We start from the raw sequence: 14,477 nt of genomic DNA on the forward strand, positions 1-14,477 counted from the left end.
AAGCACAGTGAACACCAGAACCTTGGGGGAAGTTCGGTCACCCTAATTCAAAATCTTAGCGGGCAAGAACCAGAGTGGAGTGTCTCTGGGAGGGGGGGGTCCAAGGAGAATTATCAGGGGCTGGGGGATGGCATGGCATCCAGTCGAAGTCCCCTTCGCAGCCCCCTATGACGTGCAGAGCCGAGAGCCTGGAGAGGCAGGATGGCAGTCCGAGGAAGGAAATCGGAGGCAGTACCCTCACCCCCCGAGACACGCAGGGGAAGAGCTGCCAAAGAGTGAGTCCGGTTTCTTGAGGCTTGTGGGAGTCGCCCCTATAACAGGGTGAGAAGGGGCAAGGGAAACCACAGCCAGGAGGTCTGGGGAAGGCAGGCGGTAACTTCAGGACCCCCCTCCTCCTCCTCAGCCTGCAGCAGTCTGCGTGGAGATCTAAGGGCAGGGGCTGGGCAGCGTCCTCAGGGCAAGGCAAGCCAGGCCTCAGCCAGAGGGAATCAGGAAGGGACCAGGGGTGGGGCTGGGGGGGGGGGGGGGCCTCGCTGAAGGAGCCCCTGGTGAGGAGCCAGGTGAAATTCAACACTCACAGAGGATGGACCCAGAGGGGCTCTTGATCACCGCACACCCACTGCCCCACAAGCCAGGTGCCAGGAACTTTGCTTCCCCATCTCTCATCCATCTCGGCCCAAATCTAAGGAGCTGAGCCTCAACCCTTCTTCAAGGGGAGGATGTTCAGAGCCGAGTCATGCGAACCTCCACCCTCAGGCCTGTGTTGGGGGTTCAGGAAGGAGACGGGACATAAAGGAGTTTGAGATTAATGTTTTAAATTGGATTACAGGGCAGCCCCAGTGGCTCAGCGGTTGAGCATCTGCCTTTGGCTCAGGGCGTGATCCTGCAGTCCTGGGATGGAGTCCGGCATCGGGCTCCCTGCATGGGGCCTGCTTCACCCTCTGCCTGGGTCTCCACCTCTCTCTGTGTGTCTCTAATGAATAAATAAATAAATAAATAAATAAATAAATAAATAAATAAATAGGATTAGAGGGCAGCCCGAGTGGCTCAGCGGTTTAGCGCCAGCTTCAGCCCAGGGTGTGATCCTGGAGACCTGGGATCAAGTCCCTCATCGGGCTCCCTGCATGGAGCCTGCTACTCCCTCTGCCTGTGTCTCTGCCCACCCCCCTCTCTCTCAAATAAATAAATAAAATCTATAAATAAGGGATCCCTGGGTGGCGCAGCGGTTTGGCGCCTGCCTTTGGCCCAGGGCGCGATCCTGGAGACCCGGGATCGAATCCCACGTCGAGCTCCCGGTGCATGGAGCCTGCTTCTCCCTCTGCCTGTGTCTCTGCCTCTCTCTCTCTCTCTCTCTGTGACTATCATAAAAATAAAAAAAGAAAAAAGAAAAAAAAGAAAACAAAGCCATTCCTTAAAAAAAAAAAAAAAAAATCTATAAATAAATAAATAAATAAATAGGATTAGACCTTCAATAACCAAAAAGTAGCCAGAAAGTATAGAATCTGCCAAAGATGTTGCAAAGAGTGCTTTTAAAGGCATCAGTTGGAGAAAAATTCAACAAGTTCTTGTATGTGCTACACTAAGTTGAGAATACCCAATAAACAAGCCGCGGATGAAATGCCCATCATTAAGAAAGACAGAAATTAACCTCACCTTTTAAAATATAAAATAAATAGCATTTCATTGAGAATTTTTTGTAATTCCGAGAAATGAAGGAAGAGCACCTGTTCCCAAAAAGCTATAGAATCATTCTGTTTCATACGAGCTCATATAAAAGGTCATTTCCTTGGTGTTGTAACTAGCACGTAAGTATTTGTAAGGCTGGCTGCAATTGGTCTCAGACAGTGGGAAGAGGGAAGTGCATACATCCAGTGCATTCATCCACAGCAAATTCTCCAATCACCCTCTGTTAAAAGTGGGATGAGGAGAGAAGGTTAAAAATAAAATAAAATGTTTTTAATAAAATAAAATAATAAAATAAAATTTAAAAATTTTTTAAATAAAACAAGCCCTTGGAAAGAACTTGTCCTGAATCACAGCATTTTGCTGACATGACAGCTTGATCCCACGGGGAACAACTCACCCAGAGCAACCCAGCTGGAGGGCAGCACCCATAAGGGGCCACGCCTGGATCAGGCCGCGCCTGCCACCGCCTAGGCCTCCGCTGCCACTGGCATGGCTGCAAGGTGCGCCTGAACACCACAGGCCTGAAAGAAGACCTCACTAGATGCTTTGTGCCTCAGTGGCCATCCTTTAGGGGTAGGGGCGGGGGGAGACATGAGGAGAGGGCTAAAGAGGAATTCACTGGGCAAGGCCGCTTCCAGGATCACTTGTATTACAATTTATAAAATTTATTTTTTTTAAGATTTTATCTATTTATTTATGAGAGATACAAAGAGAGAGAGAGAGAGGCCAAGAAACAGGCAGAGGGAGAAGCAGGCTCCACACAGGGAGCCCGATGTGGGACTCGATCCCGGGTCTCCAGGATCACACCCTGGGCTGAAGGCGGCGCTAAACCTCTGAGCCACCCGGGCTGCCCCAATTTATAAAATTTAAAGCACTCAATACATTTTCTCCCTTACCGTCTACCTTCCTTTTTTTTTCCACCCTCTTTCTCAACTTGTGCTTGCAATTTTTTGCATGCAGTGTTACTCCCCAAGAGATAATACTTTTTTTTTTTTTTTAAGTAATCTCTGTGCCCAATGTGGGGCTTGAACTCATGACCCCAGGATCAAGAGTCGCACGCTCTACCGACTGAGCCAGCCAGGTGCTCTCAGGAGATGATGCTTTTGATCTTAATGATGCTCACAAAACTTGACCGTCGCTGCATTGAGTAATTCTATGCGTACTCGTATTTTCTGGACCTGGAAGATGTTTATACAATTGTTGGATGGAAAAAGCGTCATTTGCCTCAGCAATGAAACTAATATAAGATCTAGTAATGCCCCAAACCCCTAAAGCTGCTGCTGAAGTCGTAGCATGTTAATAAAACAGCCTCATTAACGAGAACCATAATTCATTCCTGGCATTCTTCCTTCTTTTTCCAGGAAAGATGGAATTCCGTGTAAGGGGAGGGAACTTCTCCACTCTGCTTTTTTGAATATAATGACGTTTGTCCTGAAAGCTCTCCTCTCAGTCCTAATTCCTGGTCTCTCCATGGTCAAGGGAACTCAGGAGCACCTGTAGGTGCGTGCACACACGTGTGCACACACGTGTATACACACACACCCCTCCTCCCAAAAGAGAAATATAACTTTCTTCTTTTTTTTTTTTTAAGATTTTATTTATTTATTCATGGGAGACAGAGAGAGAGGGGCAGAGTCACAGGCAGAGGGAGAAGCAGGCTCCATGCAGGGAACCCGACATGGGACTCGATCCCAGGAACCCAGGATCACGCCCTGGGCCGGAGGCAGACGCTCAACCCCAGAGCCCCCAGGGGTCCCGGGAAACATAACTTTCTGCCAGTGCAAAGCTAACTACAAACTTTACAGTCAAAAGAGCATCTTACTGTGTCTTGATCACCATCTTGCCAGCCTTACCTTCCCACATCCCGGCCTGTAGGACACTCGCATTCACCACATACCCGTCCTGACGTCTGACTACACGGAGACCTCAAGCGTTACTGCTAGTGGGAACTCTGGAAGCTGGCCAAACCCTCGTTTTGGAGAGAGAGAGAGAAACTGAGGCTCCCCAAAGGTGACAAAGGCAACACAAGTTAGTAGTGAAAATAGGAATAGAACTAGTCTCCAGGATCCCACCCGAGCCCACCTTCTCTTACAACTAATAGTCGAGTCTCTAAATTCACGTCACTGAGTAGGCCTCTGGCCACGAAAAGGAGGGTAGGTGAAAAGTAACCCATTAAATTAATTAACTAAATTAATTAGTTGCATTAGAGGGTTGCTTGAGGCAAAGTGAAAGTACATATAAGGCACTTTTTGAGAAGACATATTACGCACTTAATAATAAGAGAACTGTCACCTTATCCCTAGGTAGCAAGAGAGACTCCTAATAGAGTCCAAAACCTTTCGACTGTAGATTTGTGATGGTCATTCAGAAACATTCAATATAACATCATAGCAACAGAAATAAATTTCAATATAAGCTGAAATGATACCATAATAACTTAAAGGAAAGCAATTAATAATTCTTTCCAACATCACAAGTATAATGGTGCATGAAAACAAAAATTAAGTCACCTCTCAATTTATTCTCTTAAGGGACTCAAATGTGTGGAAAACCTTATGTGCAAAATATATATACATATATATATATTGCAAATACACTGATTATTGGTTTAAGAATCTGTCTCAGGGGCGCCCGGGTGGCTCAGCAGTTGAGCATCTGCCTTGGGCCCAGGCCGTGACCCCGGGGTCCCGGGATCGAGTCCCGCGTCGGGCTCCCTGCATGGAGCCTGCTTCTCCCTCTGCCTGGGTCTCTCATGAATAAATACATAAGGATCTGTTTCAGGTCAGAAAAAAAAAAATGCCACAATTCACTACAACCAAGAGAAACAACAGACAGTGAAGGCAATTTTCAAATAAGAATATTTCATGCACGTATAGTCTATTACAACATGTTAGAGGCCCCTGACTGGCTCAGTTGGTAGAGCATGTGACTCTCGATCTCAGGGTTATAAATTTGAGCCGCACATTGGGTGTAGAGGTTGCTTTAAAATAAAATCTTAAAAACAAACAAACAAGATTCATACTACACAAATACCAAGTGAATAAATGCCAAGCAAAAAAAAAAAAAAAAAACTCAGCAATGGGCTTCTTCGGCAAAAACACAATCCCTTTTGGATCAACAGATTCCCTAAAAATCTGGGCAAAGGACGGAGGAGTGGGAAACGAAAAACACAGCTTTTTGTAATTCCTATCAGGGTTCCTCTCATCACTGAACACAGAATTATGTCGATTTAACTGGGTCATTTTTGTCAGCCAATTTAGATCATTTCCTAACTTTCCCAGCTATTTCGTTCCTACCATTAGGATTGTTGCAAAGATGAAAGAGAAGATAAAACACTGAACAAAAACAGACTCTTAGCAGTGTTTTCCTTTGGGTTGTGGGATTGTGGGTAATGAGAACATATCACCCTCCATACTCAGAAAATGAGGCTATAAGTATGCTTTAGGAACTGTGAAACAACATACAAGGGCTACCATTTTTTTTTTTTTTTTTTTACTTTTATTGGCCCATTGTAGCCCAAATAGTCCTCTTTTTAATGTAGCTCTTTTCTCCTGGAGCTACTGATTAAAACTGTATGTAAAGGACAGCCCGGGGGATCCCTGGGTGGCGCAGCGGTTTGGCGCCTGCCTTTGGCCCAGGGCGCGATCCTGGAGACCCGGGATCAAATCCCACGTCGGGCTCCCGGTGCATGGAGCCTGCTTCTCCCTCTGCCTGTGTCTCTGCCTCTCTCTCTCTCTCTCTCTGTGACTATCATAAATAAAAATTTTAAAAATTTTTTAAAAATAATAATAAATAAATAAATAAATAAAGGGCAGCCCGGGTGGCTCAGCGGTTTAGCGCTACCTTCAGCCCAGGGTGTGATCCTGGAGACCCGGGATCAAGTCTCGCGTCGGGCTCCCTGCATGGAGCCTGCTTCTCTCTGTCTGTCTCTCTCTCTTTCTCTGTGTCTCTCATGAATAAATAAATAAAATCTTAATTAAAAAAAAAAAAAACTACATGTAAAGAGTGACCAGCACCATTTACACAGTAAAGTCTACGTAGTCCAAGTCTATTATCTTGCGGAGGAAGTGGGGTGGTTTTTTTTTTTTCCTGTTTATAATGGAAGAGATTTTCTTTGTTTTGGTTAATTTGGTTATATAAGTAAAGTTATCAACATAGACAAGGAGAAGCCAAGCTAGTGGACAAAACGCCTCCAAATGCTCATCCCATATTCCAGAAGCCCCCTTCCGGAAGATATCTGACATCTCTGACCCAACGTGGTGTCCTGCCCTCGCTCTCCTCTCAGGCACGTTCTGAAATCCTCTACAAAGATGTTATCACTAGAGCTCCCCTGGCCTCCCAAGTCTCCCTTAAGTCAAACAGGTTCCTGTCTTGATATTCCTGTTTGCAGAGGTAAGTAAAGAGGAAGAGTAGAGGCCTCACTCTTTACAGAATTACACATCCTTAGGCGTAGAAATCCATAATACTACCTGAGCTCCGTAAAGCTTTTGCTTTCTTGTAAATGAATAACATCACGATTCTAATGGGCTTTAGTGCTTTTAACCTTGGGAAGATCTGGTATCTCTAATTCCTTCCAGAAGAATCCTAAAAATGCGAGCAACCAAACCATATTTTAGGTGTTGTACTGCCCCCTTGTGTATCTCGTGTTCAGCAAAAAGGCAGCTCACAGAACACCCGTGATCTTAACTCTCAGAAGTGCTTCAGTAGGATCTCAGGTATTAGGACTAGAGACAACCTCGAAATCATCAAGACCGGCATGTGCACTTCGCAAGGAGAGAACGGAGCTCTTGAACGATGGTATTGGGGACGCCCGGGGGGCTCAGCAGTTGGGTGTCTGCCTTGGGCTCAGGGCGTGACCCCGGGGTCCTGGAATCGAGTCCTGCATCGGGCTCCCTGCATGGAGCCTGCTTCTCTCTCTGCCTGTGTCTCTGCCTCTCTCTCTCTGTGTCTCTCAGGAATAAATAAAATAAATAATAAATAAATAAAATCTTCAAAAAAAAAAATTTTTTTTTTTTAATTTAAAAAGGATGGTACCAGTTGCTCCAGACCACAGCCTGGCTAGTTAGTAGCGAAGCAAATACTGCTGGACAGGACTTTAGCCTGTGATAGAACTTTTAGCCTCCGTTTCTCTCTTGCAATGGGGATGAGCAGACTGGGAGGAGAGAAACGATGGGGTTTGGGGGTTCGAAAAGATCAGAGTTTGAAATTTAGCTCCCGCTTCACGACGTCGCGGAGCCTCCGCTTCCTCTGCACGAAACAGGATAAATAATGGGCATCGCGATGGTGTCAGAGAATGCAGGCCGCCGGGTTCGTCAAGGCCGCGGCCCGAGATGGCAACCTGCTAAGCGACAACACGACTGTAAAAAATGCATAGAAAATGGTGTTTAGGTCGTCGTAGCTTTTGAGATCTCCGGACGAGGCTGTGGAGGCCTTTGAATCTGCACTTTGTCTCGTCGGGCACAAGGCAAGACTTGAAAAAAAATAAAGCTAGTTTTCCTGACGCCTGGTTTCCTCAGCCATCATATCTATTCCTTCTTATTACAAATACAGAGCCGTAGCGGAAAAGACCCCACGGCACCTCCGTGACAGCGAGCAGGAGCCGCGCGTGCAGTTCCCAGGAGCCCGGCGACAGCTCAGGGCCACCCTGAGGGTCACAGCCCCGCCGCCCTTGGCCGAGGAGACGCCGGGCCTGGGCCCTGACCTTGCCGGGGTTACCTGGGTCCACGCGGGCAGGTCACCTGGCCCCGCTCCCGTCCCGGGGAGGGACCTGGAGGTGAGGGGCCCCTCACCTGGTGATGCCCGAGGGCCGGGGAGCCGGACGCAGAGAACGAACACAAACACACGTCGTGTCCTTCCATAAGGCAGGTCAGGCCACGTTCCTCTTAAACGTAATGTAAAGCGGTAGTAAAGCGCGGGACTGTCACCACTGTCACCGACTGGGAGGCAACAGTAACCGGGGAGGGTCAGAGGCCCGGCTGGCGGGATGGGGACGCGGCCCACCGAGCCCGGGGCTCCCCCTGGGCCCCACGCAGCCCGCGGCCCCTGCTGGAGAGGTCCCCCGACACCCCGGGCCCCCGCACAGCCTGGGCTCCTAAATGCCACTCGGGGCACAGCAGGACTGCCGAGGCCCCCAGCCCTGGCCCGGTCACTAGGCCAGCACGTGGCGGCGGGGACGGTGGCCGTCCCGAGCGGGCCCGGGGACACCGAGCTGAGCCCGCGTGAGGCCCTGGAGGGGGCAGCCGCTTACGGCCGCGGGGCTCCGGGGCAGCTTGGCCACCAGCGAGGTCCCTGAAGCCCGGGGTCCCGCCGACGGCCCCGCTGGCCACACGGCGCCGTGGGAGGCGGGACAGGACCCCAGGTCCCCGAGGCACGAGAGGCCGCTCACCGTGAAACACGCTGTTGTCCACCAGGAAATGCCGCCGGTACTGCACGCGGCTCCTTCCCTCCGCGTCCCAGTAGCTCATGGTCGGGGGGCGTCCGGCACAGCATCAACGCCGAGTCTGTCGGGGAAACGATGCGACAAACATGAAGACGGTGGCAGCCACACGCTCGGGGCCCAGGTCACGCGGGGCCGCGGTCTCCCAGCGCTCCGGGTTGCACGGGCCGCTCGCAAGCTGTCCACACGCGGCCCCCAACCCCCGGCCTCAGGAGTCTCCCACAAGCCTCCCCGGGGGGCAGGAGGTCACTTCAGACGCCAAAACCGTAGCTTTGGCCAACGAACGGCACCCTTCGGGCCTCGGGGACTGCTGTCCCGGGGCCTCCCGGCGGGGAGTACGTTTCGGGCCTGGTCTACACGCTCCGGGCCTCACCCCCGGGCGGCCAGGACCCAAACCGGCCAAGGCCCGAACGTCTCAGGAATCTGGAGCGGACCCTCATTCTCCGTTCCCGAGTTCTGTCCCCGCACCCCCCGGGCAGCCTCCACCATCAACCCCCAGGAGCCTCAGAAACCGGGACGGTGTCCAGGGAGCCACGGGTAGGCCGGCCACAGTCCCGGAGCCTGCTCCCTCTTCCCGCTGCACTGGCCGTTCAGGACCACTGAGGCCTAGGTGGGCCCTCAGGGAACCCGCGGGGGTGAGTAGAACTGGTCACAGGCCTCGAGCAGGGTGCATGAGCAGCGGTGTCCAGCCCTGGCCACGGCTTGCCCCGCCCCGGGGAACCGCAACGCTAGCTAGGGCAGGGGCTGGAAAGGCCGCGATCGGAGCTGATGGATGAGACGCCTCCAGAAGCTGGTGTGCGTGACCCTGAGCAAGGCCCCCGTTGTTCACGGGATCTGGCTAAGGCAACTCTGCAGAACGCCAGCTTCTCTTCGTCACAGAGTAAGGCCGGGCAACCCCACGCAGGGCTGGCAGGGAGGAAGACCCAGAGCTGGGGAACGAGTCGTTATCGGTCCTCCTGGAACAATCTAGAGTCTTGCAAAGATACTCCAGGATGAAGTCGGACACTTGGTGACAAAAACTATCACTCGGAGCTTTGTCTGTTCATCAGTGGAACAACTGGTGAGGGCTCCTGAAGCTCTGGCCTGGGCTCCTCCTGGGCTCAAAGGCTCATGCTGAAGCCCCTCCGACGGCAATGCTACCGGACTCCAGCTACCTCACCTGTCTTCGGGCTCCATGCCTCACCTCCCGGGTCCTCCGGCCTCCTCCCCACCCGGCTAAGTCAGGCTGTCACTCCTACCCCCTCAGGCTAACGATGAGTCCCACTACTCTCAAGTTAAAATCACCCACGGGTCCAGCTGTAAGAGACGACAGCAGGCAACTGGTTACTGGCAGACAATATCCCCTCCTACCCAGTGCTCAATATTACACACAGATCTTCCTTAAGAAAGTATTTTTAGTTAATGTGAGTAAGGTAGTTGTATGTGCTCATTAATTTTTTTAAAGTCATCACTGAAAATCATCAAAAATCCTTAAACATTTAAACACCCCTCTTATAAATTAAATAAATAATAAATAAATAAAAATAAAACACAATAACCATGTAAATTTTAAATAAATAAATAAATAGATAGATAGATAAATAAATAATAGATAGATAGATAGATAGATAGATAGATAGATAGATAGATAGAGATCCCTCTTCCCTCATTCATGTCCCTCTCGTGGAATGACCCCTTTGTTTGGTGGGTATCATTCCAGTTCTTTTTCTACGCATTTACATATATATATGTAAGTAAATATGTATATAAAATACCTACACATACGTGCAATTTTAAAGATATCTATGTGTTTTTTTTTTTAAATATCTATTCAAGAGAGTGTGCATGCACAAGCAGGAATAGGGACAGAGAATCTCAAGCAGACTCCCACTGAGCACAGAGCCTGACACGGGCCTCGATCCCACGCCCTGAGATCATGACCTGAGCCGCAATCAAGAGTCAGACGCTCAGCTGACTGAGCCAGCCAGGCACCTCAAAGACATCTATACTTTTTTTTAATAGTACCTTTTTGCATGAATTGGAAATAATTTCTGTATTATCAGTAGTACCTATTGCCTATAAAATTGTATTGATTTTTCATATTAGAAATATTTGGGGTTACACAGGATAAAAGAGAACCCTGTTTCTATTCATGCTCATTTTTCCTTGCTCACTTGATCTTACGGTTTACCTTTGTCGTTCTTTCTTTTGCCCCCTTGTTTGATTCTCAATCCAGGGAAGGTTAGTGGAATCAGAAGAGGAAAGAATAATGTGCATTTGTGTATCGTGAGCAAAACATAAGAACATACCTGTCTCTCATTTGCCTTCCTCTAAGGGTAGCAACCGGACTTGAAGTCACATCTTCGTATTCCAAACCCAAGATTCTAGCCATGACAGGCTAGAAGGAATTAGGCTATTCCATACTATGGTGGGTTTGTTTTGGGGTTTTTTAAGATTTATTTATATGAGAGACAGAGAGAGGAGAGAGAGTGACAGAGGGTGCATGCATGCAAGCAGAGGGGAAGGGCAGAGGGAGAGGAAGAGAGAGAATTTTCAGCAGACTCCCCCACGGAGCACAGAGCCCACCTCGGGGCTCAATCCCATGACCCTAAAATCATGCGCTGAGCTGAAATCAGAGTCATGTGCTTAACGGACTGAGCCACCCAGATGCCCTAATATGGTGGGTTATAAATATGTCCTATAGGGCAGCCCTGGTGGCTTAGAGGTTTAGCCGCCTTCAGCCCAGGGCGTGATCCTGGGGACCCGGTATCAAGTCCCTCATCAGGCTCCCTGCGTGGAGCCTGCTTCTCCCTCTGCCTGTGTCTGCCTCTCTCTCTCTCTCTCTCTGTGTCTCTCATGAATAAATAAATAAAATCTTAAATAAATAAATAAATAAATAAATAAATAAATAAATAAATAAATAAATAAATCCTATAAATCCTTGTACATTCCTCCCACCCTTCAAATGGTGGAATCTAAGGGGAATCTAATTCTCCTTCCTTTGAATATGGGCTGGACTCAGTGGCTCATTTCTAACAAAATCAGTCGTAATTGATGCTATGAGTCTTCCAAAACGAGATCATACAAAGGATACAGCTTCTGTCTGGCTCCCTATCTCTCTCAGGACACTCACCCTGATGTAAGGAAGCCCGGATACGAGTGTTCCAACTGATAGCACCAGCTAGGCCCTCAGCCAACACCCAACACCGACCAGAGACATGTGAGTGAATGAATCTATAGGCCACTCTATCCTATCTCCAGTCTTCACGTCTTCTAGATGAAGCTCTGGATACAGAGGGAAAGAGATAAGCCATCCTCTTTGTACCTCATCTATATTTCTGACACACAGAAACAATGAAAGACAATAACTATTGTTGCCTCAGACACGAAGATTTGGGCTAATTTGGTTACAAAGCAATAGATAATGAACACAGGTGACATCCTTGGATACGTTCAGTGAGGAGTGAGACCTTCGACTCTTTGAGGACAGAAATGCAAACTCACACAGATGTATGTAATACTGAGACACCTGAGTTCTGATCCTCGATGGACCCACCTTTCCAACTTCCAGATCTTTTTGTTCACACTGTAATTGTTGACCTTTTCTTTTAAGAGCTGGTTAAAATACCACTGCCTTCCTGGGGCGCCTGGCCGGTTCAGTCAGTGAAGCATACAACTCTTGATCTCGGGGGCATGAGTTCAAGCCCCATGTTGGATGTAGAGATTACTTAAAAAAAAATCCTAAAAAAAAAAAAAATGATACCACCTTCCTGAAATTTCACTAGGGTCTCACCCTCCCATTTACCTAAAACTGTCTCATGCTCTGAACTACCATAATCCTACACACCAATTATTGATTATCTGCTCTGTATCAGGAACTGCGATAAGGCTTTAACATCATGGGTCTCAACCTTGACTACACATTAAAGCTAATCGCTTAAAAAATAATTAATAAATAAAAATAAATAAATAAAACCAATCGCTTGGGAACCCATAGAATCCTGGCTCCCAGGCCGCACCCCAGACCACTCTTTATGGATATTGTCTCTACTCCTTGAAGAAACTCCTCTGGGTGGGTAGTTTTAGGAAAAGGAGGTTCAGAGAATGTAAACAGCTGAGCTAGAGCACAAAGGTATTAAGTAATTGAGCCCTATGGCTTCCAGGCTGTACGCCTCCCTACTTTGCTTCATTGCTTTCACGTCCTACCTCTCTCTCCTGGCATCTGCTTGCTGCTGGAGGGCAACGGAAGACTGTACGCTGCCTCTCATGCCAGCCCTCGGCCCTGCACACACTGCAGGCCCTTAGAAAACGTCAGTGGCGCCTCCCTTATATGCCCCATTTCCTGGATTCCTGTCCATTGGATACCGAAGGAAGAAAGGGCTCTCTCTGGCCTCCAGAATCAGAGCAAATGATTTCAAAATTCAGAGATGATGGAGGTGGAGACTAATGGAATTAGTAGGGCTGGGGCAGGGAGAGAGTTGGGCGATAAACCCAATCTCGGCTTCCACCAGATTTAGGTGATCCCAAGGCCCAGTGCTCACTAAGGGGAAGTCACTGAAAGGAACCTCAGAAATCGCCTAAGCTAAACTTGTCCTGGTGAAGCCAGAAAAAAATCCGAGGCCCCAAAAGGATGCATACCTTGCAATGCATCCTTTACATAAAGCTGGTGGGAAACCCGGCGTCAGGAGTCTCAAGGCGGGGATCCCTTGAGTACTTCATGGTCCCATTTGTGTGAACACAATGCATAAAAATATCTACTAGAACATACTTTTCATTGATTTTTCAAAAAAAATACCAATGTAGATTACATTAGAGATGTGCTTCCATCGCACCATGTACTCAATTTGAAGTGGTGTGGCCAATATCCAAGTAAAAGCAGAGATGCTTAAAAATTGATTCAATTTTTTTTTAAAGTCGCACGTCGGGCTCCATGCAGGGAGCCCGACGTGCGACTCGATCCCGGGACCCCAGGATCACACCCTGGGCCGAAGGCAGGCGCTAAACCCCCACGAGCTACCCAAGGATCCTGATTCAATTTTCTTTTCAGACTTATAAAACACTCATTGCCCTCCACCTCAGGTCTACGGAATATACATGTTCTTATAGAACATATAGATCCCCAATCCTTGAAATGATTCACAAAATTGATAACAGTGACTAAGAAACATTATATGGGGAAGTAACTCATTGTTATTAAAACTAGCTTCAGATTCTGCCTCCAAAGCAAGGTCAATACATTTTTTTTTTTTTTTTTAGTGGATGGTAAAGTTATAGGAAATGCTATATAAATGCATGTATCTTTAACAATTTATTTTTATCCATTTTTAGAGCTTGAAACACACAGAAAAGCTCAAAAAACATAGATAGTGATATCACTCACCCCCTCAGAGACAACTGCCATGGACACCGTGGCCTATTTTCTTTTTTTAAAACACAAATCAGGAGCGCCTGGGTGGCTCAGACAGGTAAGCATCCGCCTTCAGCTCAGGTCATGATCCTGGGGTCCTAGGGATCCAGCCCTACATCAAACTCTCTGCTCAGCAAGGAGCCTGTTTCTCCCTCTCCCTCTCTGACCCCTGCTCCTGTGCTCTCTCTTTCTGTCTCTCAAATAAATTAATTAAATTAAAATAAAACACACAGACATCTGGGTGGCTCAGCGGTTTAGCACCTGCCTTCGGCCCAGGGCATGATCCTGGAGACCCGGAATCGAGTCCTGTGTCGGGCTCCCTGCATGGAGCCTGCTTCTCCCTCTGCCTGGGTCTCTGACTCCCTCTCTCTGTCTCTCATGAATAAATAAATAAAATCTTTAAAAAATAAAATAAAACACAAATCAGATCCTACTATTTTGCAGTCTACTTTTTATTTAGTAACTTACTAATAGATCATGATGCTCAAGCCATATCCACATATTTCTGTAAAATAAATATAATTTGAAAAAGAAATTATAACCAACTCTGCTCAAAGACTCCATACTCGAAAAACTCAGCAAGAAATAGGAGGCAGCCGTAAGAAATGGGAAGAACCCACGTACGCATGCAGAGGCGAGTCAAAGGCCAGATGGATTATAAGTATCCACAAAGTTTAAGTGCCCCAAAGTTTTGTTGGATGATCAGTCACTTTTATAATCGCTCTACGTGTGTTTATTTTTGCCATTTTATCTGTAGGTTCGTGACTCAAACGGCCAATGTCAAACTATAGGGCGGCTGGAAAGCTACGGCTGTAGGATACCGCCACCAGCGAAAACATTAGAAACGCCAGGGCGACACCTGTAAGAAAAGCAGGAAGTATATTCAGTAACAAGCAAAGATGTTTAGAAACGGTTTTAGCACCTACAAGGGAAAAAGAAATCCTTCACACAAACAACTGCTTCACTAAA

General features: G+C 47.8%; 1 protein-coding gene across 1 annotated transcript in view; it reads right to left on the reverse strand.

Annotated features, from left to right (window-relative positions):
* Positions 1-14,477, reverse strand: part of PLCH1 (phospholipase C eta 1) — a 203,036-nt gene that overhangs the window by 162,052 nt on the left and 26,507 nt on the right. Inside the window, exon 3 of the mRNA XM_038571271.1 lies at positions 8,072-8,186. Within this exon, the coding sequence (XP_038427199.1) occupies positions 8,072-8,150 (79 nt within the window). The 5' untranslated portion in view covers positions 8,151-8,186. The remainder of the gene's footprint in view (positions 1-8,071; positions 8,187-14,477) is intronic.

This window comes from Canis lupus, chromosome 23 (genome assembly GCF_011100685.1).
Source record: "Canis lupus familiaris isolate Mischka breed German Shepherd chromosome 23, alternate assembly UU_Cfam_GSD_1.0, whole genome shotgun sequence".
Classification (NCBI taxonomy): Eukaryota; Metazoa; Chordata; class Mammalia; order Carnivora; family Canidae; genus Canis; species Canis lupus.